The sequence below is a fragment of the Euprymna scolopes genome, chromosome 14 (assembly GCF_053919585.1).
Source record: "Euprymna scolopes isolate OS-2025 chromosome 14, ASM5391958v1, whole genome shotgun sequence".
Lineage (NCBI taxonomy): Eukaryota > Metazoa > Mollusca > Cephalopoda > Sepiida > Sepiolidae > Euprymna > Euprymna scolopes.
In genome coordinates, this window is record NC_136495.1 from 128,318,384 (window position 1) to 128,343,673 (window position 25,290).

At 31.6% G+C, this 25,290-nt stretch overlaps 1 protein-coding gene across 2 annotated transcripts in view; it reads right to left on the reverse strand.

Annotated features, from left to right (window-relative positions):
- The window catches only part of LOC145293264 (rhodopsin, GQ-coupled-like), a 132,183-nt gene that overhangs the window by 56,205 nt on the left and 50,688 nt on the right, over positions 1–25,290 (reverse strand). Inside the window, exon 4 of one of the 2 annotated variants that reach the window (XM_080139859.1) lies at positions 8,197–8,323. The exons of the other annotated variant lie outside the window; for it this stretch is intronic. Within the exon in view, the coding sequence (XP_079995985.1) occupies positions 8,197–8,323 (127 nt within the window). The remainder of the gene's footprint in view (positions 1–8,196; positions 8,324–25,290) is intronic. 2 annotated transcript variants of the gene reach the window in all.

Sequence of the window (25,290 nt, forward strand, 5' to 3'; positions counted from 1 at the left end):
CAAGTTCGTCGTCTCTAAAAAGCACCCCATATTCAAAAATATATATAAAAACTAAAAGGTTACTAGATGTTGTTAATTATTTTTTATGTGTTTGTGATTATTTAACATTCCGTTATTGGCTTGACTTGTAACAAACTGATAATGAATTTTAAAAATCTCCACTACTGAACGTACAGCACAATGGTCGTATAAGGAATTTTATATCAACGAAAAGAGTCTTGAAGATGATGAGCGTAGTGGTCGGCCAATCCACGTACAACAGATCGAGAACTTGCTCTGAATTAGACGTAACTTATACGGTGATTTCCAACCATTGGAGAGAGACTGGGAAGACAAAAAACGATAAATAGGTGCCTCACAAATTCAACAACAACCAAAATAAACGCCGTTATGAAGTGTCATCTCTCTTTTACGCAAAAAGAACGATCGGTTTCTCGACCGAGTTGTAAATTTCTAGGAGAAGTGGGTTCTTTCTGACACCCAGCGACGCCCAGCTAAGTTGTTAGACGCCGACGAAGTTCCACGACACTTCCCGAAGCCAATGTGGTCTTTGACCGGTCTCATCCATTATAGTTTTTTTTAATGCAATGAGAACCATTACGGCGCAGAAATACTGCCAACAAATGAATGAAATGCATCAAAAACTCAAGATTAGTCAACAGAAAAGGACCAATTCTTCTCCACGACAATACCCGACCGCACATTGCTAAAGCGACCCTGCAAAAGTTAACCAAATTGTGCTACAAAACTCTGCCTCATCCGCTATACTATCCAAATCTATCACCTGCCGACTACCTCTTTTTCAAACATCTCGACAATTTCTGCGTGCGAAATACTTCAAAAACCTAAGCGAAATAAAAAAAAATGTCTTCAGCGACTTCATCGCGACCAGAACGCAAGATTTTTTTTACGGTATTGGCATTAATGCACTTGTCCTGCGTTGGCAAAAGTGTCTTAATTCTGATGGTGCTTATTTCGATCAATAAATGTTTGTTTGAGCCGAGATATATTCACTTGAATTTAAAAGTTAAAACCGGAAGAACTTTCTCGTTAACCTGATATATATATATATATATATATATATATATATATATATATATATATATATATATATATATATATATATATTTATATATATATATATATATATATTAGGTTAACGAGAAAGTTCTTCCGGTTTTAACTTTTAATATATATATATATACTAGCAGTTCAACCCCTCTTTGTGCGGGTCCTATGTAGTGTTCATAAGGGTATGTGCATATGTATATATTAAAAAGTGTGAATATGTAAAGTAATGCCTTTATGTATAATAGTCTTCCTTAACTATCATGGAGAAAAGACAGACATTTTCACTTTTATAGATATATAGGTAGATAGATTGGATGCAATATATAGTAATGATTTAAAAAGTATAAAAAAAAAGACCCATGCGCCACCACCGAGAATCGAAACCAAAACGTTCAACTCACGATTTATTTTGTCCCTGTCGTCAATGACTGGGCTATAAAATCATGTTTCCTGCAAGGCTAAAAATAGAAACATGAACTAATAGCTACTACGTTTTGCATTCGTAATGCCGGCGTTCGACCTTGACCTGGCAAATTTATTTTTATTTTTTTAATTTTCACACTTTTGCACTAATTTCTCCGGATTAAATCCCAAATATAAAGTTTCACATGGATTCAAATATCTTATATATAAAGTTTCATGTCTGTAGACCAAAAACTTTAGGAGGAATTTGGTAGGCAAAATTTGTTAAACAAAAATATATATGCATACATAAATATATATGGAAACAATTTTGTATTCATTATAAACTTGTTACGCAAATATTATGCAAGTATAAATCATGTAAAATATATGCATGAATATAATTACACGTAATAGTTAACTAACGATGATTATCCCATTAGAAAACCGAAACAACTAACAGAGAATTAATTAAAATGAGTGTTTAAAAATATGCAAATTAGCTAGATTATTTGCTAGTGGATGTCATTCCACAACACATATATAAGAAAATTGTATTTTCTTTTTAAAAAAATTAAAAAAGTGTTTTTAATATGAATATCAATATAAATACACACAAAGGAAAAACGAATTTATAGGAGTATATATATATATATATATATATATATATATATATATATATATGTGTGTGTGTGTGTGTAATCATCGGCATACAGTCCTGTTTCGTTGTATCACAACTCATCAGTTCCCCTAAACTAGCATCTCTCCCAAGTCAAGGATGGAACCTAGAACCGTCGTGTTCACAGTCGGCAGTTCTCCCACTCGACCACAGAAGCGACACCCGCAAATAACTCGCCGGAATGTTATGTTACTTTTACAGTGCTCAAACCGCCTGTTTGTAAACAAACAAACAACGAGCTTCGCATATATATATATATATATATATATATATATATATATATATATATATATGTATATATATATACATATATATATATATATATATATATATATATATATATTAAGCATATTCACAACAATGTTTAGCAGAAATATATGTAAAAACTCTAAAGCAGTGATTATGTTTGAAAATTGAAAAAAATGTATTAATTGCAAGGAAAGCACACTGTATAATATTAGAGTATGAAAGTATTTATTCTGAATGTATTCATTATATATAATATTTAAATTAAATGAGAAATATATTTATTTACATGAATAAATTACGCACTGCGTTCATGAATATTATTATTCATATCTAAACGTTGACGAAAAATGTGTTCACATTCGCTATTTGGATGCATGTATTACTAAATTATGCGTAGAAACTTGTAGAATTAAGTCAGTAATTTTATATTTAATATATTATTATTATTATTCTTATTATTATTATAATCATCATCTTTATTATCATTATTATTGTTATTATTATCATCATCATTGTTATTATATTATTATTATTATTATTGTTATTATTATCAGCATTGTTATTATTATTATTATTATTATTATCATCATTGTTATTATTATTATAATTATTATTGTTATTATTATCAACATCATTGTTGTTATTATTATTATTATTATCATCATTGTTATTATTATTCTTATCATCATCATTGTTATTATTATTATCATTATTACCATCATCATTGTTATTATTATTATTAATATTATCATCATCATCATTATTATTATCATTATTATTATTATTATCATCATCATTGTTGTTATTATTATTTTTATTATCATCATCATTGTTATTATTATTATTATCATCATCATCATTATTATTATCATCATTATTATCATTAATATTATTATCATCATCATTGTTATTATTATTATCATCATCATCATTGTGATTATTATTATTATTATTATTATCATTATTATTATTATTTACTAGCAGTTTTCCCACAGTCAATCATCAAAGATTTCTCTCTGCAAACAACCTGCAGTGTTTCCTGAAGTCTAGGTGACAACAAGTGTCCCTAGATTACCAATACAGATTCGATAACATATGACAACAAGTTTGCGTTATAACAATAGCCGTTTACCATTGATTTCTCACTTACAGCCACCATTGGCCTTCACTAGAATTTGAGTGGCAATAAGCTTGCCTAATGTCCCAGTCCTCTTCGCACACATTCAGGGGAGGTCTGATTAGTGCTTTTTCTCCTCAGTCCTTCTGTCCTCTTTGACCCCTCACGGCTATTTGGTGTCGTTTTAGCTGATGCCGACGCTACATTTTTGTGGGAAAATGCACTTAAAATTAGTAAGTTTTAATTTTATTGATTCTATATGATGTTCCCCATCATATTTTTATTGTACTGCTACTGTAGTTTCTATATGGCCGATAAGTGTTTTTAACTGTGTATTAGTTTCCAAATTGAAGGGTTATCCTTAATATTTCAGTTTAATGTTTTCATGATCATTATCCGTTGTATCGTCTCAGCTACTCCTTTGATTCCAATCTTTTTCATTCTTTTTTCAAAGTTTTTCGGGATTGTTCCTAGTGCTCCTATTATTATTGGCTTTATGTTGACTTTTTTCATCTTCCATATCTTTTTCAGACCTTAGGCCAATTCCGTGCGCTTGCTTTGCTTCTCTATCCCTTGATAATCTTCTGGGATTGCGAAATCTACGATGCAGCAAGATTTCTCCTTGTTTACTATTATGACACCTGTCTTCTTGCTTGCTGTTTGCACGTTCATGTCCCATAGTATGGTGTGATTTCCGTTCTCAAGTACTGCTGCCAGTTTGGACTTGTACCATTTGTCTGGGTGTTCAATATTCCATTGTTTGCATAGTTCCCAGTATACTGCCTTCTATACTTTATCGGATCTTTTCTTACATTATTTTGGGTCTAGTTTGCTCTATTCAATTATTATGTGGGTCATCGTTTCGTCATTTGTCCACAGAATCTACATTTGCTGTTTTCTTGTGTCATCGGTTTTTGCTTTGATATAGTTGGTTCTAATCACGTCATATTATGCGGCTATTATTATGAAATTCAGTTTCTCTGCTTAGGTGCCATAGTAATGTCCAACTGTTTTTAGGAGTTTCATTTTTTGTCATCCTTATGAATTGTTCCTGTAGCTATTTCTTTTCCTATTCATCTTTTCTCGCTTTATCCATTATCCCTTTTCTGTCTTTTCACTGCCTCTTACTGTAGTGAATTTATTTATGTTTATCCTTTTTTTCATTGGTTAACATCAATAGTATCCTTAAATATTTGTAACCTTATTAAAATGAACAAATTCACAAAAATTTTAGGATGTTATTACTATTGGTAAAGTTTATTTTATTGATAGTAAGTTTCTTAGTTTTTAATAGTAATGCTTATAGTATATTAAGTTCTCGTTTATAATGGGTTTATCTAAATATAGATGTCTTGTAAACTAAAATAATCCTAAATTAGTACACGGGAAATGAACGTTAATTAGTCAACTGGTTAAATATAGCACTGTTTTCAGAGCAATGTATGGTTAATCTCCTCGACAAAGTGGTGGTTTCACCTTTATCGTCGTAGACGCAGTCTCCCAAAGAACATGTCAATTTATAAACAAAGTTAGTCCTATCACGCAACTCATTCGAAGGGTAGATTAGTTGTTTTTGTTTTATGGCATATCAACCCTTTTCGGGTTATTTAATGCCGAATCCAGTGATTTTAAAGAACACTTTTTTAATAGAGTATATATTTTTTCAAGTTGGTTTCTACTTAACCAATAGTTAGGACCGTAACAGGTATTACCAGTCCGGGTCAGAGTGGACCTGTGAGCAATGCCAATTAAAGGGTGACTCCACACTCCCCAAAGCTCGCAAGCTGGGGTCTCACCATCGGATATAGTTTAAGGTCATATCCAGGACTCGAAGGATAGGAGTCATAATTAAGTTAGAGGTTTTAAACTTATAGTAAATGATTAACTTTATTTTTTATCATGGTTTATAGATTGCACATTTTTATTGATAATATTTCGTAATACTTTTTCATCTATTCTATAATTTGTTACTTTTTATAATAAATTTTTATATGTGAAGTAGGCATATGTGTAGATCCTGTATTATTATTATTATTATTATTATTATTATTATTATTATTATTATTATTATTATTATTATTATTATTGGCTCACATGGAGCTTTCACACAAGTCAACAAACGATCTGATTGGAAATATTATTATTATTATTATTATTATTATTATTATTATTATTATTATTATTATATTTTAAAATGCCCTAACTTGTTCATCAATAACATGTTTAGGAACTCCATCATTTACTAACATTTGTTTTATATTGTTGAATTTATATCCTAACATAGTACGGAAAGGAAATATTAAGTTAGTCCGGGTTAGTGAGTTGTTAATTAAAGCAGCTTTGTAACGATAATGGAAATAACTACAATAATTCAGGTTAGAAGGATTTTTATTATTTGTTTTTTTATAGGTATTCGTAGTTGATGGAATCCATTAACACATACCGATAGGTAAGTATATTGTTCTTTTGTAATTAAAAGTAAAATCAAGCACAGTTATTTCGGAAAGCTGATTGTAGGGTGTTTTCATTTTTAGTAAGTATTAAAATATCATCAACATAGCGTACGAAGATTGTTGATTTTTTATGAAGTTAAAGATCTTATTTTCTAGATTACACATATAGAACTTGCTAAATGTAGGCCCCAATGAATGTTAATGAATTATGTCTAAGAGACATATATACATATATATATATATATATATATATATGTATATATATATATATATACACATATGTATATATATGTGTGTGTGTGTGTATGTATATGTATATATATAATGCAAAAGATTTCATGTTTTTTATACTAAGCATATCTCGACTGGATATATAATCACTCTATCGCTCTCTCTTTCTCTCTCTCTATCTCTTTATATATATATATATATATATATATATATATATATATATATATATATATATATATATATATACTACAAAATTAACCGTCGTTGACTGGGTTCAAAAACAGCCTACAGAAAATGGACTCTGATTTATGAAAGTATGATAGGCTATGAAAATGAAGGGTTGTAAAGAGATAGCTTCGAATTTGGGGGTCCAAAACCAAAGCAAAATATGATGAAAGTAAAAATAAAATTGATAAACCCCATCATTTTTTATACCATACCTGTTCACACTGAAACACTTATCACAATATTCTGTGGAGCTATATTAAAAAAAAACTTGTTAAACTTTGTGGCATATTTCCATTCTATGGAGATCAAGCGCGAACGAACACTCCATAATTTGATTATACCATATTTCTTCAAACTGAAACATAATTATCAAAGTATACTTACGCAGATAGATATGAAAAGTCTTTATTAAAGTTTGTGCCTATTTCCATTCTATGGAGACTAGGCGCGAACGCAGACACCACAATTTTAATCATAGCATCCCTATTTAAGTTAAAACATACCTATTAAATTATTATTATGTACATCTATATCAAAAACACTTGTAAACGTTTTTTTTTATTTTTAAATTTTTTATTTCCATACTTTGTGGACCAGGCCTTACGCAGACTCCACAATTTTTATGAATCATCATTATGCAAGATCAAACATACCCATTCCTGTGTCTCGATACATCTTCTACCATCATATGTGATAAGTTTTCTATAATAGTCAACCATATAGGAGCCTATTCGTGACCAAACACACACACATATGTTCAGCTTTTTTTATATATATATATATATATATATATAAAGAGTGAGCCAAAAGTAGGTTGATAGCAATACACACAAAAAAAAACCCATTTATTTAGAGATCTCGTACTCCCCAAACGAAAAAAATCAATATGGTTCAAGTCTGTTGAACGTGCCGTTTCCAACTTTATTTGGCTCGCCATATATATATATATATATATATATATATATATATATATATATATAGTTATATATATATATATATATATATAAGATTATCTTTTCTGTGGGCAAAGTGGTTTTTACTAAACTATTCTGTCAATTTTTGATCTACAACTTGAAACTTGATACATAGTTTATTCGGATACGTTAAAAAATTTTGTTTGGTTTTTAACTGGTAAAATAGCTGCTAAGATGTCAAATTTGAAAAAAAAATTAAACTTAGCAGGCTTAAGTCGGCTAAAGCCTACCTTCTATGCATGCGCATATATACATATTTACGTTTCAGAACGTTATTATGAAAGTTTCAATATACATATCAATTTAGCTCAGATGATAACGAATGACTTGAGTTTTGGTTTCGATTATTACTGATCGTATGTATTTTTCACTTTTAAAATGCTATATCTTAGTACAAAATAATACTCTATTGACAATTTGCTCTATAATAATAAATACGACATCTGCATAAATATAAGTATTGTATTCCAGCGTATTTTTCGGCCGGACAACACCGGGAAGCCTGCTAGCAGTAATATATAAATACAGTTAGACGAAAGCAAAAACAAATGTACTTATGGTGGTCATGTTCAATATATATGTTTTCCCACTGACGCGTGGTAGATCGGAATAGCATTTTTTTTACTAAGATTTTCATCAATCATCAATTGGTCTGTCCCTGAAGGGGATAAATGGTATTTCCAATTTAAGCGTGACAGACTAATTGACGGGAACAGAAATGCTATTTCAACCTTAAGCGCGGACGGATGGGCCGGGTGATATATACTCAAGAAAGGGAACCCCAGATCTTACCAAGATGACACATGTTTGTAAATTGGGTAGGTAGACCGCTATCTGCTGCGTCTCCTTGTTTTTTGTGCTGGAAGACTCTTCTATTTCCTGCTGTCGAGTCTGTAAGCTTTCTTTCGAATCACAATGCCTGCAGGGAAGACAAGGAAATTTTCGAGATGGGAAAAATGCATACAACCTCCACACCGGACAAAACAAGTAATATATAGAAATACTGATATATATACACACATACCCACACGTGTGTGTATATATATATATATATATATATATATATATATATATATATATATATATATATATATATGATGTAAAATAACAAGCACATATACCAACAAATACAATCAAATGTCGAGATTTAGTTTTAAGTTCTCTTCATCAAAAGTAAGTTATCTTTTAAGAAATGTTTTTTTTGACAACTGATATTGCAGATTAAAGAAAGAAACGAAAAAGAAGTACGTATACATGTAAATATATATATATATACATACATAAACATATAAATAAATATACACACACGCGCGCATCCACACACCCACACACACATTATATATATATATATATATATATATATATATATATATATATATATATAAACTCTAAAAGAGAGAGACATGTTTAAAAAGATGTTTGTTGAACAACCAAAGACTAAGCCGGTTAAAAAAAAAAAGAGATAATGTTGGAAAAAGAAACGTTGTTTCATCATCAGCAGCTTAAACGTGCAGACGTCAACGGTGGGGGTGGTAGTAGAGTGATATATGGTGTTACAGAAATATGTTAATTAGCAACAACAATGCAATTCTGTTGCAATCACAAATTTTCCCATGCTACAGATTTAAATACTTTTAAGAATTCTACTTTATTTAACATACTTTGAGTTAATTCCATCAAAGATGTTTAAATCAGAAACATTAAAATAAAAACACACACACACACATTTTGAATCAAAATAAATGAATCTCAAATTAAACTCAAATGAAATATAAATTTAATTATGGGACATTTCAATCAGATTAATAACAATGTTTATCAATATTTTTTGGATCTTTTGAGATGAGTAATTTGTATATATTTTTTTTTGCATAGTGTTTTTCTCATTTTCATAGTTGTTGTTCAGCGACCTTTCGGCCAACTATAGCCTTCATCAGGTGTTTAACTGTGACGATATATAGAAATGCTGAACCACTTAACTCTATCCTCAGTAATCACTGCCTTCCATAGTTGTTGTAGCACCACGTTTTAACCAACTAATTCATTAGCCGACTTTAGGTAGGATTGAAACCGCTATCTTCAGACAACCAAACCGAAAGTATTCAATGCTTCTATCCACTGCGTCACATGCGCCATTGTCTGAAGATAGCGGCTTCAATCCTACTCAAAGTCGGCCAAAGGATTAGTTGGCCAAAACGTCGATAGACGGCAACATCTAGGGAAGTCAGTGATTACTGATGATGCAGTTAAGAGACTTAGTATTCCTATCCCTCGCGGTTAACCTGCTGACGAAGGCCAAGGGAATAGTTGGTCGAAACATCGTGCAACAACAACTATGAAAATGAAGACAGCATTCCACAAATAGATAAATAAATAATCTTAATGTTTAATCTAATAATAGCAATGTTAGACACATGACATTCGTATGAAAATAACTATTAGTCGGTTATATTTTATTAAAAACAATAATCCGCAAATGAATATAGAAAACACTTATAGCCAGTTATTTCAGTATTCGCTTCATATAACCAAGAATGTGTGGCAAAAAAAAAACAACAAAAAACATTTAAATAAGTTCATATTTTAGAGTAGTTGTTGTACTAAGGACTATTCAGATAATACCATTTTGGATGCTGTATTTAATACTGCCCTGATTACCTACTCTTTATGCGAGATCTTGCATTTAAAAGTGTATATATAAAATAATGTACGCCCTCCGTACGGCAGCATCTGCATTTGGAGTGTTGTTATTTCCCGCCTGTTTACTACCATTTAATTCTTTGTACACAACGCCAGGAAATTATTATCTTTCGCACGTAGTCGCATTAATATTAATATACATTCTTACAGTTACGTAGGTTATTTCATTTTGAGTGAATACATTATCATTTAAAATTACCTATAAAAAAAAACTAAAACGTTCAATTTGTATTATTATTGTCGTGGATCCTTTTCAAAATACATTTCTAATGATAATGATTGTTAAATTTGTTATTTGTTTTTATTTTTCATTTCCGCGTGAGTGAATTATTGTGTGATGTGATATCGTAACAGAAAAGGAATTCCAATATATACGTATATATATATATATATATATATATATATATATATATATATATATATATATATATATATATATAGTGTGTGTGTGTGTGTGTGTGAGAGAGAGAGAGAGAGAGAGAGAGAGATCGAAGCTCGACCGTCTATAAAACTAGGCTAATTGGTTGCTGCGAAAATAAAGTAACAATGATAAATATTGTAACATGCCGTAAGCTCTTCTTGTTTACATAAAGCGCATGTTTTTTTTTTACGCTAGTGGCATTTTGTTAGTTCATTGTCTAGTATGCTCAACCCCCAAAAGAGCGCATATATATATATATATATATATATATATATATATATATATATATATATATATAAGTATGTATGTATATATATATATACGTGTGTGTGTGTGTATAAATCTCTACACATATATACATATATATATATATCCACATATAGACAATAGTTGTGTTCGTGTGTGTCTGTGTACAACTCTCCTACATCCCAAATCCTTGGACCAATCATGACCAAATCTGGCATTTTGATTCCTCATCTAAGGAAGGTGCACCCCATTTTCCAAGGTGAAGATCAAAGTCATAGCCTATATGTATATACTTTCCTATAGTTCACACCATTGAAGCGATCATGACCACACTTGAGATGATGATGATCTCCGATCTAGGGATGGTGCACATCATTTTTCAAGGTCTAGTTCAAACGTTAAGGCCATATTTGATGCGGCTATTACAACATACACTTACTGCAAGGGTTCCCGTGAAACGGGTACTCAAGCGTCCAGGAAAACACTGTGCGAAGCGCGAGTATCCTTTCTGGTATATATATATATATATATATATATTAAGGATGGGACGATTCCAATATTATTTCCGATTCCGATACAATTGCTGATTCCGTACTAAATTACCGATTCCGATACAATTACACACACACACACACACACACACACACACACACACACACACACACATATATATATATATATATATATTAAGGATGGGACGATTCCAATATTATTTCTGATTCCGATACAATTACTGATTCCGTACTAAATTACCGATTCCGATACAATTACCGATTCCGATTCTGTATAAATCTCTAAATATTTTACTATAAAATGGTTATTTTGTCCCGATTACTGTAAAAAACACATTCTTAATGTGCATATATTTTATCAAACGTAAAAACTTGTGATGGGGGTGATCTGGAGATTTTAGTCTAACTGAAAGTTCAAATCAATAAACATTTATTATTTTATTATTATTACAAGCAGTGAAATATATTTCTTAAACTAACATAAAATAAAAAAAGATAATGTAAGGAATCGGTTATGGCATCGGAGACAGATTCAAATCTTTCTGATTACGATACCGATTCCGATACTCCCCCAAGCTCCGATTTTTCCTATCTCCGATTCCGATTCTAATTAATCGTTTCAATGGGGCGTTCCAAATTAATGCTTTCTTCTTATTCCGCCCTAATAGAACAGTGTGGCCTGCAAATTGAATTGCTATGATGACTACACTCATGCATTCACGGACAGAATGTTTTATCTTACCCCTTGCAGATGTTGACGTACCTAAGAAAGAACCTTCTGACATCGACGTGTGTCAGAAACAGAGATCTTATGGAATTCATGGCTAAACAGCTTTGGGAATGGTGTTAGAAAATAAAATCTGGAGAAGAGCAGTCACTCGTTTTAATGGAACCTCTCCCATATTCACAGTTATTAAGCTTTCTACGTAAAAAAACAAGCAAACAAACACAAAACACGAGGCTTTACTTTTGCAACGCCTGTCCGTATGACAAACTCCGCTCCGGATGGCCATGCACAGCAATCGGTTTTCACTGACAAAAGTGCATTCAGGATTTTTGTGATCATGTATACAAATAAATAAGGCACAAAAGTTAGCTTGTTTAAATAGTACTATTCCTATCTTCGTAGCACATTAAATTTTGAGCCAGAAAATATAAGATGTTTTAATTGTAGAACGACAATTATATAACACTTATATTATACTATTATAATAAAAACGTATTCCTGTCTGCTTGTTTACAGTTTGATTAATATATATATACAAAAGTACACCTTTTCATTAATTGATTTCAATATTTTAAGTTAATAGACTTTTATATACTTTTATTTATGCATGATATATATATATATATATATATATATATTTAAATATTTATATATATATATATGTAGTAGAGGTTTAGAAGGCTATCACAATGTGAGGAATGAGATATAGTCGGTGTTGGTGAAAGAAGACGCAAACAAGTGGCGCCACTTGTTTGCGTCTTCTTTCACCAACACCGACTATATCTCATTCCTCACATTGTGATAGCGTTCTAAACCTCTACTACATACCTATCCCACATAATGCTTCAAGCAAACTACATATCAATTCTATATATATATATATATATATATATATATATTTATTTGTACTATTTATTCAAACAGAATTAAGAATTAAGAGATTATCTCATTTGCAAATTACATTAAAACTGTTTTAATAATTAACTTTAAATTTTAAGTGTAACTTATTAATTGAACCGTTTTAAGCATTCTATTTAGAAATATTATATTAGCATATTTATTTAATTTATATTTTAAAATTTATTTATATTAATGCAATTCATTTTTTAATTATTGTTATCACCAAGATCAGTTGCGTTAAAAAAGTTTTCATTAACATTTGAGTTATTTTCCTTTAAACTATGAGATTTTTCTTTCCTGTTTAAATTTTAGATATGAAAAATATGACCGTGTTTTACGCTTCCAAAAATCCAAAACATAGAAAACTTTCAGAGAAATCCTTACCACTACTTCAATCATCGTCATCTGTTTTCCTAGTTTTGCATATAAATTACCAAATATCTGATATTCATGTAAAACCCCTGGCCTAGATGTAAGAGCGACAAAAACTTCCTGCTATTGTTTCAAATAGTAATTGTCTGTATTTTTGAGATGAGGTGTTTTCATTTATTGAGATTGTCGGACTGACTTCCTAGTGACATATGGCCGAGTGGTCCTAGACATTGTATCAAAGTTTACAGTTACTAAAAGGTGCTGAGTTCAATCCTGAACGAAGGCAGTGAAACGTAACATTCAAAACAGAGAATCAGCAACTACGTCCCAGAGCCTAGCTGGAATCCGAACACGGTACCCCCGTAATAATAATAAAGGGTTGGGTTCGAGACTCCTAACAAACTGTTCCCCAGTTCGATACAAAACACCTGATGAAGGCCGGAGGGCAAAACGGCCGAAACGTTGTGACTATAATAACCAAGAGGAGGAAGTCAGTCCGACAATCTCAATAAATTGTTTCAAATGATCTGAAATAACAACAGGGGAAGACTTAATTGTAAATATTTCTCATATGTTATTTCTCTCCTCTTTGGTTTTCATAAAAAAAGTAAATCACAGTGCATAAGGATTAATAGTATACTGCAGGTATTCATAATCGTACCCTATTTCCAAAGAAAGGGGGGATATAAAATATGAGAAATATTTAGAATTATGTCTCCCCTTGCTGTTACTTCTGATCATTTAAAACCATAACAGCAAGTTTTAGTCTCACCTCCTTAAAATCCAGAGGATTTGGGGAATATATATATATATATATATATATATATATATATATATATATATATATATTTTATTTTTTATTACCGTATCTTTCTCTTAAGTTACATTATTGTTTCAGCTACTCGGCCGTTTTTGCTTTGGCCGTCTGTAGCTGAGGAAGCTTGTTCTATAAAAGTCTGAGGTAGCTACAGACGGCCAAAAAACGGCCGAGTACCTGAAACAATAATGTAACTTAATAGAAAGATACGGTAATGAAAAATAAAACGCATATTTGCTCTACAACAGTATTGAGCACTTTCTTCAGTTTTTATTAATGACCATTTCCATTATATATATATATATATATATATATATATATATATATATATATATATATATATATATATATAACAATCAATCACTTAAAGGATAAGCTTTACTATGAAAAGGCAAATATAGCTCCAGTCCAATATAGTCATAAATATTTATGTGTAATCCCGCCTTTCCGAAAAAAGAAAGAAACAAAAAAACACAGTGACACAGTAGGAAGTAGAGCTCAATACCAAAGTCATAAATTAATTTGCATTCTATGACCACCACCATAAAATGCTAAAACCAGCAAATATTTAGCTCTGCTTTTCATGTAATTTGCTAACTCTTTACTTTACTCTGGAGAGAAGAGTATTGCATTTGTTGAAACTCCGTAGAATAAGAATATCTCAAACCGTCTTTATTTAGTGGAGGTATTCTCTCGAAACATAAATTTTACATGTAAATTTTGGTTTATAGTTTTTATTTTTGACACTGATATATATATATATATATATATATATATATATATATATATTTATTCTTTTACTATAATAATTAAATAGATATACATATATTTATATATATATTTATGTAATTTTCAAATGTTCACTATGCTCTAGTAAAAGTAATTTAAAGTTTATAAGGGTTTTTAAAGTATAGACCCAGTTTTATATTTTATATTTAATTTGGTATATTAAAGCGGTCCTCTTCTCTTGATGACAAAAATATAGCGACACGCACACACACACACACACACACACACACACACACACACACACACACACACACATATATATGATGTATTGCTAATAAAAATTAACAATTATTTCTAATATAATTATAATTAATTCTATAGTCCTGGTGTTTAATGCTTATGTAGTCATTAGTGTAGAAAGAGTTGGGAAATGTAAAATCAGTCACATTGTAACCTTTGACTTCGGAGACTATTGTTTTTTAAGGCCAAACAATTAAAAGCGGGTCGTCTGTTAGAACGATGAAGACCATCTGATCATATTTTGGATGATATATGACTCGCGCTAGGAGTTTATTTAAAATGAAGTTAGTTTCCGCCGAGCCAAACTCACTTTCTCGTCCCAAGCAGTTAGAACTTGTGGTAGGACAGCGTTGAAACAGCTGAATTCTATGTGAAACGCAAAGCTGTCGATTCTCGTTGGATCACCGAAATTAAGCAACGTTAGATCTGGCCAGTGCTAGATGTGTAGCCATTTGAATATGCAAGGCACTATGTGTATGAATACGTAGTCGACACTGGCAATATTACAAGAACTAACGAAAATTAAGTGTATGTGAATACAAAATCGACGGACATACATAGTAAAATATTATAAATGTATTCGAGGACCGCAAATCGGAATATTGCATTCGCGCCGCTTTGATCATTTTTTTCTTAATTCTCTAAACATGACTCAAATTTAAATTCTTAAAGAGGCTTTATAACTGTAATATTTTTTATTTACGCACGCTCTCTGACCACTCACCCACCATTACTATCATTTGATATGCCAATCCCTCACTTCCTGTCGTAAACAATCTCTTAGCGTCACTTACAGAGGACTATTTTACAACATTGACATTTGAGCAAAGACACCGTCCGTTAACCGGTGTTCATTTTCCGTTTGGTTTTTCCCTCTTTCCATTGATGAATTGTGTTGGTTTTATCAGCCACAGAAGCCTGTTTAAATAAAATGAAACCGCTGGTTCGTCGTTGGAATATGTATGTATAGTTTTTAAATAAATATTTGTATTTTCAGCTCTCTCATTCGCTATTGAGCACTTTATTGGAATTCTTTCCATCACATTCTTATACTACATATATATATATATATATATATATATATATATATACATATGAATACTTCATATATATATATATATATATATATATATATATATATATATATGACTACTTCATTTAATCACATAAATTAATATACAAAAGTATTATTTTATGCGTAAACTTTAAGTATTTGCTTCAACAGTGCTCAATACATAAGTAGAGCTAGGTAGTAACTTATGAAAATATCACTAGATATCTATGCTTCCCGCTAAAAAAGCACACACAAAGTAAGGGGCGAACCAAAGGTCAACTGGGCCTGTGTCCTGTAAGTGCCTGCCCATTGGCTAATTAGGAAGGGGGCGGTGGAAACTAGGAATCTCATCGGCTAACTAAAAACTCAATAGATTGTGCGTATATAAAAACGCGAGACAACCACAGTTCTTCGCATAAGCCTGACGAATCCTAGCGTAGAGGAAACGCGAAATATTCTGTGTAACTTAATTGCCATATATATTTTTATAACTTACTATATATTTCTACCTGTATGTTGTGTGTATGTTGTGTGTGTGTGTGTGTGTGTCTGTGAAGTGGGTGCTGGATTTTTATGGAAAGCTTATCCTCTACTAAAAAGATCATATTTTGTTATGATAAAAATATATGTAAATTATAATATCTTATTTACCGTTAATTTTGTTGCAATAACTAAATTTGAATCATCGTTTGGTAATCACATACATTGAAAAAAAACTTTGTAAATTTAAAATATCATATATATATATATATATATATATATATATATATATATATACTATAGTTGTTTATAAAATATGGCATATATATATGTGTGTGTGTGTGTGTGTGTGTGTTGCTGCGTAAAACCGGGCTTTCCGGTGGGTACAAGTTACTTGCTTGTCGCCTGAGGCGCCCCTACCGGGAAATGCCGACGGGGGTGCCCAGGCAAGTTTTGTTGAGGCGAGAGTGCCCCTTTTTTAGGGGAGTTCGCCTGTTCGGCACCTTCCTGCCTTGTGCCACATTTTGCTGCGGTGCATATAAAATAAATAGCTACCTTCGACGTTTGGATTATCACATATGTGTTGCCCTTAAACTTATACAAAAACCAATGACGATTTTATTTTGTTATTGATTTATTATACTAATCAACTATTATACATCAACTATCTTTATTGAGCAATATCGTTTGGACTCACACGGATCGATATCGTAGTTTTGTTGTAGAAAAGTGTCTGATGAATGGTGAATCCGTTTATTGAAACATGGAAATCTTGTTCATCTCATTAAATATTAGGCCGGGATTAAACAGTTCCGGCTAGAAAATCAAAACTGCCATGCGTTGGAAATTTCAAAACGCACAAGTTCAAACAAAGTAATTTTGAGAACTTCGCAGCACTCGGACTCGAAAGAGTGTGAGCCTTTCTGTTATTCAGTTTACTTTAAGTTCAGCTCGTAAACATGCTTCTGCATTGCGAACAGCCAGAATAATTCTACATACGCATCTGAATGTTAATCATTCAGGAACTTAGCTGGTTCTTTGCCGTTCTAGAACGTTGCCCCTGGGTATTATACCTTTGAGAAGGGGTTAGTTTATTGCTAATCGCCTGGGGTGCCCTATCGGTAATACCGATGGGGCTGCACACAATCTTTTGGAAAGTCAGCGTACTTTTTCTCTGGAGCGCTGATTTTTCAATTCTACTTTCCGACTTATTTTGACATTTAACGCGATTGGAGAGAAATAAATAACTTTAGAAACTAGGAGAACATGACCGAGAAAATGATATGTCTTTTTGTGATGCTGTCGCTTGAATGTTTCTGTGATAGTTCTTTAAGCAATGGAAAATTGCAAAAGCACGTACAATAGTTTGTAGCTAAAAGTCACAAATTAGATGATGTTAGTTTAAAATAATAATAAGCCCAATATTGTAATCCTTACTTTAAAACCTTAGTTACATCAGCTTTCGCTAAATTTAACTTTCTTTTCTTTTTGCCAAAACTTAAAATCTGTGAAAGATTTCTGGTGCATTAAATGCCTACTAGTTTTGTCGCTTTTATAAATAACTAGTAGGGCGCACAGCATTGGCCGGTCGTAAGATACGCTTAAATATTATATTTTAATTTATGCAAATTACGTATTTATTATTATAGAGTAGATTCACCATCGATTATAATACTAAGCCTTATATACAGTAGTGAGATCAAAACTAAAAAAATATATAACTCGGGTGCCACCAGCTACAAACACATCATACAACTCTCTACACCCGTTCCTTTACGTTTGAGCTACGCCCATACATATAAAATGGCTGCTTGATTGCTTGATTCCATCTTTTAAAAAGGTATGTCAGGTGAATATATATATATATATATATATATATATGTGTGTGTGTGTGTGTGTGTGTGTGTGTGTGTGTGTGTGTGTGTGTGCGTATAAGAACAAGTAGTTAATAAAACATGTTAAAAACACTTTATAAAAGAGTTAAACACATATTTAATTTTAAAAAAGGAAACACTAAATAAGTGGATAGTCCTTAATCCGCGGAGTTTCGAAGAAATACTTTCCTTCTCATCAGCGTGTAAGATTTAGCAAAATGCGGGATCGGATTTTGCTTGCAAAAGTATTTGATGAAACTAAAATAAGTCATAGATCTTACTTGATAACAAAAAATGAAGCAGAGGGAATAGGGTGAATAAAAAAGTGATTTCATGTGAATGGATATTCTGGTGAAGGGTAAAGTATCCAATGACGGTAAAATCCAAAAATGCAGAATCCAAGAAAGTTATTAAATTTTCATTCGCACAAGTAAATTCCAAAGGAATCGCGTAATTGGAAGATGATCCAAAGTAATCCAAAAGGCATATATATATATATATATATATATATATATATATATATATATATATATATAGTAAAACTGGTAATTAGTAAAAACCTGAAGAGAGTGCTACATACTATTGCAGAGCAAATATGTGTTTTATTTTTTATTACCGTTTTATCTGTTTGGTTACATTATTTCGGATGTTGGACCATGTTTATGATCCAACAGCCTCGTCAGACCTTACAAAAATGGCTGTATTTGGAAGAAGACTTCTTCCAAATACTAACAACAATATATATAAACTGGACCTTAAAAATATTTACTGTCAGCATTTGAAGGATTTATTTTAGTATTTATCTTTTTACTGGGACATTATGGAGAATATGAGTTGATAGCGTTTTTTTTCTGAGGTCTTAAATTATCATTTTTTATGGCCATTATACTTTCATGCCTCTCTTCTTACTATGCTAAAGGAGACCCCACTATTAAAGAAAGAACTTGCCACAAACATACTGTCAATATTAATAGGAATATTGATATAATATGACTTCCTATGGATTCTTTCCCGCTACTAACTGATTCAATTAAACTTTATCAAAATCCATATCCGTTTCCAGGCTTATTTTCTCGTCTCTGTGTACATTTACATGTATCTGTGTTTGAAAATATGCCTCTTTATCTATATGTATGTGCACATGCGTATATATATATATATATATATATATATATATATATATATATGTATACTTTCACTACACCGATGAAGACTGAAGGATCGGTCGAAAATATGTACCTGGAAAAAAAAAGTTTTTTTAATTTTTTTTCATAATATTATTTTGTATTCCTACACGTCACCAATTGAAAACGAATAAAGAAAAGTTATAAGCTTTTATACTTTTCGTATACTTTTTTATACATTTCCATAACGTAATATATATATATATATATATATATACATATATATACATGTATATATACATGTATATATATATGTAGTGGAAATTGTAATTAATAAAAACTGAAGAAAGTGCTCAATACCGTTGTAGAGCAGATATGCGTTTTATTTTTTATTACCGTATCTTTCTGTTAAGTTACATTATTGTTTCAGCTACTTGGCCGTTTTTTCTGGCCGTCTGTAAAAGTCTGAGGAAGCTACAGACGGCCAAAAAAACGGCCAAGTAGCTGAAACAATAATGTAACTTAACAGAAAGATACGGTAATAAAAAATAAAACGTGTATATATATATATATATATATATATATATATATATATATATAGTAATGTATAAAATATATATGGCAATTAAGCTACACAGAATATTCCGCGTTTCATTCTTTTGAGAATTCGTCAATCTTATAACTATTTTATTTAATCACCTAAATTAATATATAAATATATAATTTTATGCATAAATTTTCAATATTTACTCCAAAAGTGCTCGATACATACTGCATAGGTAGTAAGTTATGAAAATACGTATGACAACTAAGCTACACAGAATATTCCGCGTTTCATTCTCGTGAGGAAAAAGCTTCATATGCATCTTTGCAGTTTATATTTGCACTGTAGAGTCTATATTGTCTATTTAAAAAAATTATTTTTGTATAATGGCTATAATTCAAGTTTAAAATGTAAATGTCAAGTATCATAGATCGGTTGTGCTCTAACCAGAAGCATTCATTTCGAACGCCCTTCTGACTAACCATTACACTTACTGTCGATTATATACGTAGGCAGATAATGGAATTAAAAAAAGGATAAGTACTACAATATATAAACCTTTTTATTCCATTTTTATAGCCTAAATCCTTTTAATTTGTTGCCATACATTGTTACATATCATTTATATATTGTTATATAAGTTATGTATCTGTATAAACCCCCAAAGGAGTAGTTGTTTGATCTGAGAATAGACCTATGGATCTGAAGATGCATTCACCATAAGTTTTTATGTAGTAAAAAATGTACAACTTGCGAAAAAAATAACAAGCGGGTGGGGCGTGTAATATAATTATGTATGTGGGCTTTGGTAAAAAGAATTATGCAGAGGATGCGTTCACATCTATATCTATTTTAGATGTATTTCGTGCGTGTCAGTGTACATATGTATGTATGTTTTATATATGTGTAGCTATATATATGATGAAAACAATGGAAATAGTATTCCGACAAAATAGAGAAATAAAAAAGAACAAACCGTATTTCCTCTGGATGAATTCGATTCATTCATCCAGAGGAAGTTTCAAAATAAAGACGAAACGTTGATGAACACAAAATACGGTTTGTTCCTTTTTATTTCTCTCTCTCTCTCTCTCTCTCTCTCTCTCCCTATCTATATATATATATATATATATATATTATATGTATATATATGTTTATATATATATATATATATAATATATATATATATATATATATATATATATATATTATATAAAATGTTCCTGAAATTCAAGATTGAGTCACGTTTGCAAAGTTTTTCATTCGTCTAATTAGACATAATTTTCAATTAGCTTTAAAAGACTCACCGCTTACACATGCCCAAGTGTAAAGGTTAATGAGTTCGGCATGATGATAGCGAAACTACACGTGAGAACTGGTAACAATAGCTGACACTGGTTAACATTAGATCATTTCAAAAGCTGGTTCAACAAGAATACGGAAAGATTGAAGCTGAAAACGACTTTGTTAAAGTCAGCTGAACAGCAGCCTCGTAGTATTTGGATCCATAAACGTATAGTTCTTAGAAAGATAATTTGCTGATGGAAGGTCCGTAGTGGTAGCTAGACGAGGTTTCCTTTACAGGTAGCATAGATTGGAGCTCGGGAACATACTATGACTATAGAAAAGGGAAAATCTAACAACCTTTCTTCTGTGAGAAAAAGGAGATAGGGAAGAGTAATGACATCCTCCATCAAGTTGAAAGGTTGTCTTGGACTCTGTCAAAATAGAAAAAAAGTATTTGAGTGGTAAGAGTACTTCATCTAGAACTACCTAACTTTTATACAAATCGAATATTACGCCAGGAATGAGAAATATCATATCAAGCGGTAGCAAAGGGAGACTTCTTGCGTTGTTGATGAAAAGAGTGAAAATTGATTTTGATGCGTGAATGTAAAGTTGAATGAAAAATAGACAGAAATGACTTAAATAAATACAAAGTAAATGACTTACAATGACTTTAATGAACTTAAGGATGAATTGCATGACCTTGAGAATGACTTGAATGCCTAAAAAATAACTGGAATCCTCCAAAAACAACTTGAATGATCTGTAGAATGACTTGAATAGCTTTGAGACTGACTGGTTGTAAAGTGGGTGATCAGTTTACATGAAATTAATACAGAAAAGTGATCCCCCACTTTATATTACAAAGTTATAAACATAAGTACAGCATGTAGTAAGAACAGATACTACACTTTTATCTTGGCCAAAAGACCAAGAAAAGGCCAAAAGACCAAGCAAATTAGGCACAAGGCTGATTTTTAATGTGAGGAGTGAAGAGGAAATGGGGATCAACTCCCCGGGGAGTATGGGAGCTGGATAGTGACACTTGGTGTGAAGGGTTGCCCCTACATTGACCAAGGTCTTAGATGCGGGTTTGCCTCCACATATGGTCTTTGCTTGTAGTATCTGCCGGAACAGATGGTGTTTATTTGCTCCCCCACTGAGCAAATTAGGCACAAGGCCGTTTTTAATGTGAGGTAAAAACCAGCTCCCCTAAAAGGGGTCACTCTGGTTACCAAAAATAATAATTGTCCCAGTATAGAGGGTTTCCCCTCCATTGACTGGTACAAATTATCTTAAGTGCAGTATCTGCCGGAACAGATACTACACCTTGATCTTGGCTAAAAGGCTAGAAAAGCTTAAAAAGCTAAGAAAAGCATCTATTAGCAACATACCTTTGATCTTAACCAAAAAGGCCAAGCACTAAATGTTACGGACAGACCGACGGGCCGACGGAGTGACTTGCACGTGATTAAAAACTGTTTATTCTATTTATTTAAAAAGAAAATACAACTTTGTTATATATGGTTTGTTTGATTGCGTTCATCTGCACCACATCTAACTAATTTGCATATTCTTTTAAACATTCATTTTAATTAATCCCTGTTAGTTTTGTCGGTTTTCTAATGGCATGAACATCTCTAGTTAACTATTACGTGCAATTATATTAATGCAGACATTCTACATAATTTATCCTTGAGTAATATCTGCGTAAAACGTTAGAATAAACACACCCTTTTTCTATTTATGTATGCGCATATATATTTGTTTAAAAACTTTTCTCTACCAAACTCCTCTGTCAGTTTTTGGTCTATAGACATGAAACTTAATATATAAGATATTAGAATCCATGCGAAAATTTATATTTGGGTTTTAGCCGGGGAAAACCAGTGCGAAAGTGTGAAAATCTAAAAAAAAAAAAGGAATTTGCCAGGTGAAGGTCGACCGATGGCATTACGAATATGCATGTGTAACGTAATAGCTATTGGTTCATATTAAAATTTTCAGCCTTGCAGCAAAAATGTCTTCATAGCTCAGACATTTGAGTAAAAAAAAGTGAGTCGGAAGCTGAACGTTTTGGTTTTGATTCTCGATGGCGGTGCACGAGTCATTTTAATTTAACTTTTTATTTTCTTACGATAATAATAAATAGGAAATCTGCATTAATAAAAAATATCATATTTAAGAGTATTGTACGACAAGGCAATGGCGGCTGGCCTGCTAGACTATATATATATATATATATATATATATATACTAGCAAAAATATACTAGCAAAAGTACCCGTTGTAGCCTAAAGAAAATGAACTCTGATTTATGAAAGTACTAGCGGGGGTACCCGGCGTTGCCCGAGTGTTTGTTTCCGGGATGGGGGGGGGGTTTAAAAAATGTTATGGTAGGTAAGTAGGAAGGATCAAACCCGGAGTCATGAGTAAAAGTAGGAAAATAAAGTGTGAAAAATAACCCAAAAAAACATCTGCAACGTTAACAGTTCGGCCACCAAGAAAAGTCCATCCCAGTTGTTTAGGGGGGGAAAAAAAACGACTACAGTAGGTCGGCGCGAACGTGAAAATATAATGTGAACTGTCCAGCGCGCTAACCACTACGCCACAGAGCACTGCAGCTTAGTTTAGTGATTTTAAATAACTTCACATGACAGAACTACGAAGTCAAACCGGTGTTCTCTTCTCAACTGTTCCTTGTGAACGATCCCCAAACGGTGTTAAGTGGTGGCAGGGGGAGGAGGAATTTATAAGAGAGAAAATATTTTACCACTTCCATTGATCTTAACCGATTTTGGTCGTGACTTCTCAGCAGAAAAAGTATAGAAATCTAAGATTATCGAGGAATTTGAGAAATAATAAGCCTATAACACACCTCAGATATTGTTCTGCCGTTTGTGCATATTATATTTGCATGAAATATCTTGATTTTTAATCCTATTAATGTCCAAATCAGACGTGAAAAAATGAGTTCATTTTATTTATATATATATATAGAAGATAGATAGAAGAAGAAAGAAAGAAAGAATAGAAGAATAGAATAGAATAGATAGAAGATAGAAAGATGATAGGTTATGAAAAGGAAGGATTGTAAAGAGATAGATTCGAATTTGGGGGTATCAGAACCAAAGCAAAATATGATGAAAGCAAAAATAAAATTGATAAACCCCATTTATTATACCATACCTGTTCACACTGAAACACTTATCACAATATTCTGTGGATATATATTAAAACATCTTGTTAAACTTTGTGACATATTTACATTCTATGGAGGTTAGGCGTGAAGTAACATCCCATAATTTTATGATACCATATTTCTTCAAGCTGAAGCATAAGTATCAAAGTATACTTACGCAGATAGATATGAAAAGTCTTTATTAAAGTTTGTGCCTATTTCCATTCTATGGAGGCCAGGCGCGAACGCAGACCCCACAATTTTATTATACCATCCCTATTTAAGTTAAAACATACTTATCAAAGTATTCTTATGTACATCTTTATCAAAAACAGTTGTAAACGTTTTATTTTGATTTTTAATTTTTATTTCCATACTTTGTGGACCAGGCGCGTACGCAGACCCTGCAATTTTAATGAATCATCATTATACCAAATCAAACATACCCAGTCCTGTGTCTCGATACATCCTCTATCATTATATGTGATCAGTTTTCTATTATAGTCAACCATAGAGGAGCCTATTCGTGACCAGACACACACAGACATCCAGCTTTATATATATATATATATATATATATATATGTATATATATATATATATGTATATATATATGTATA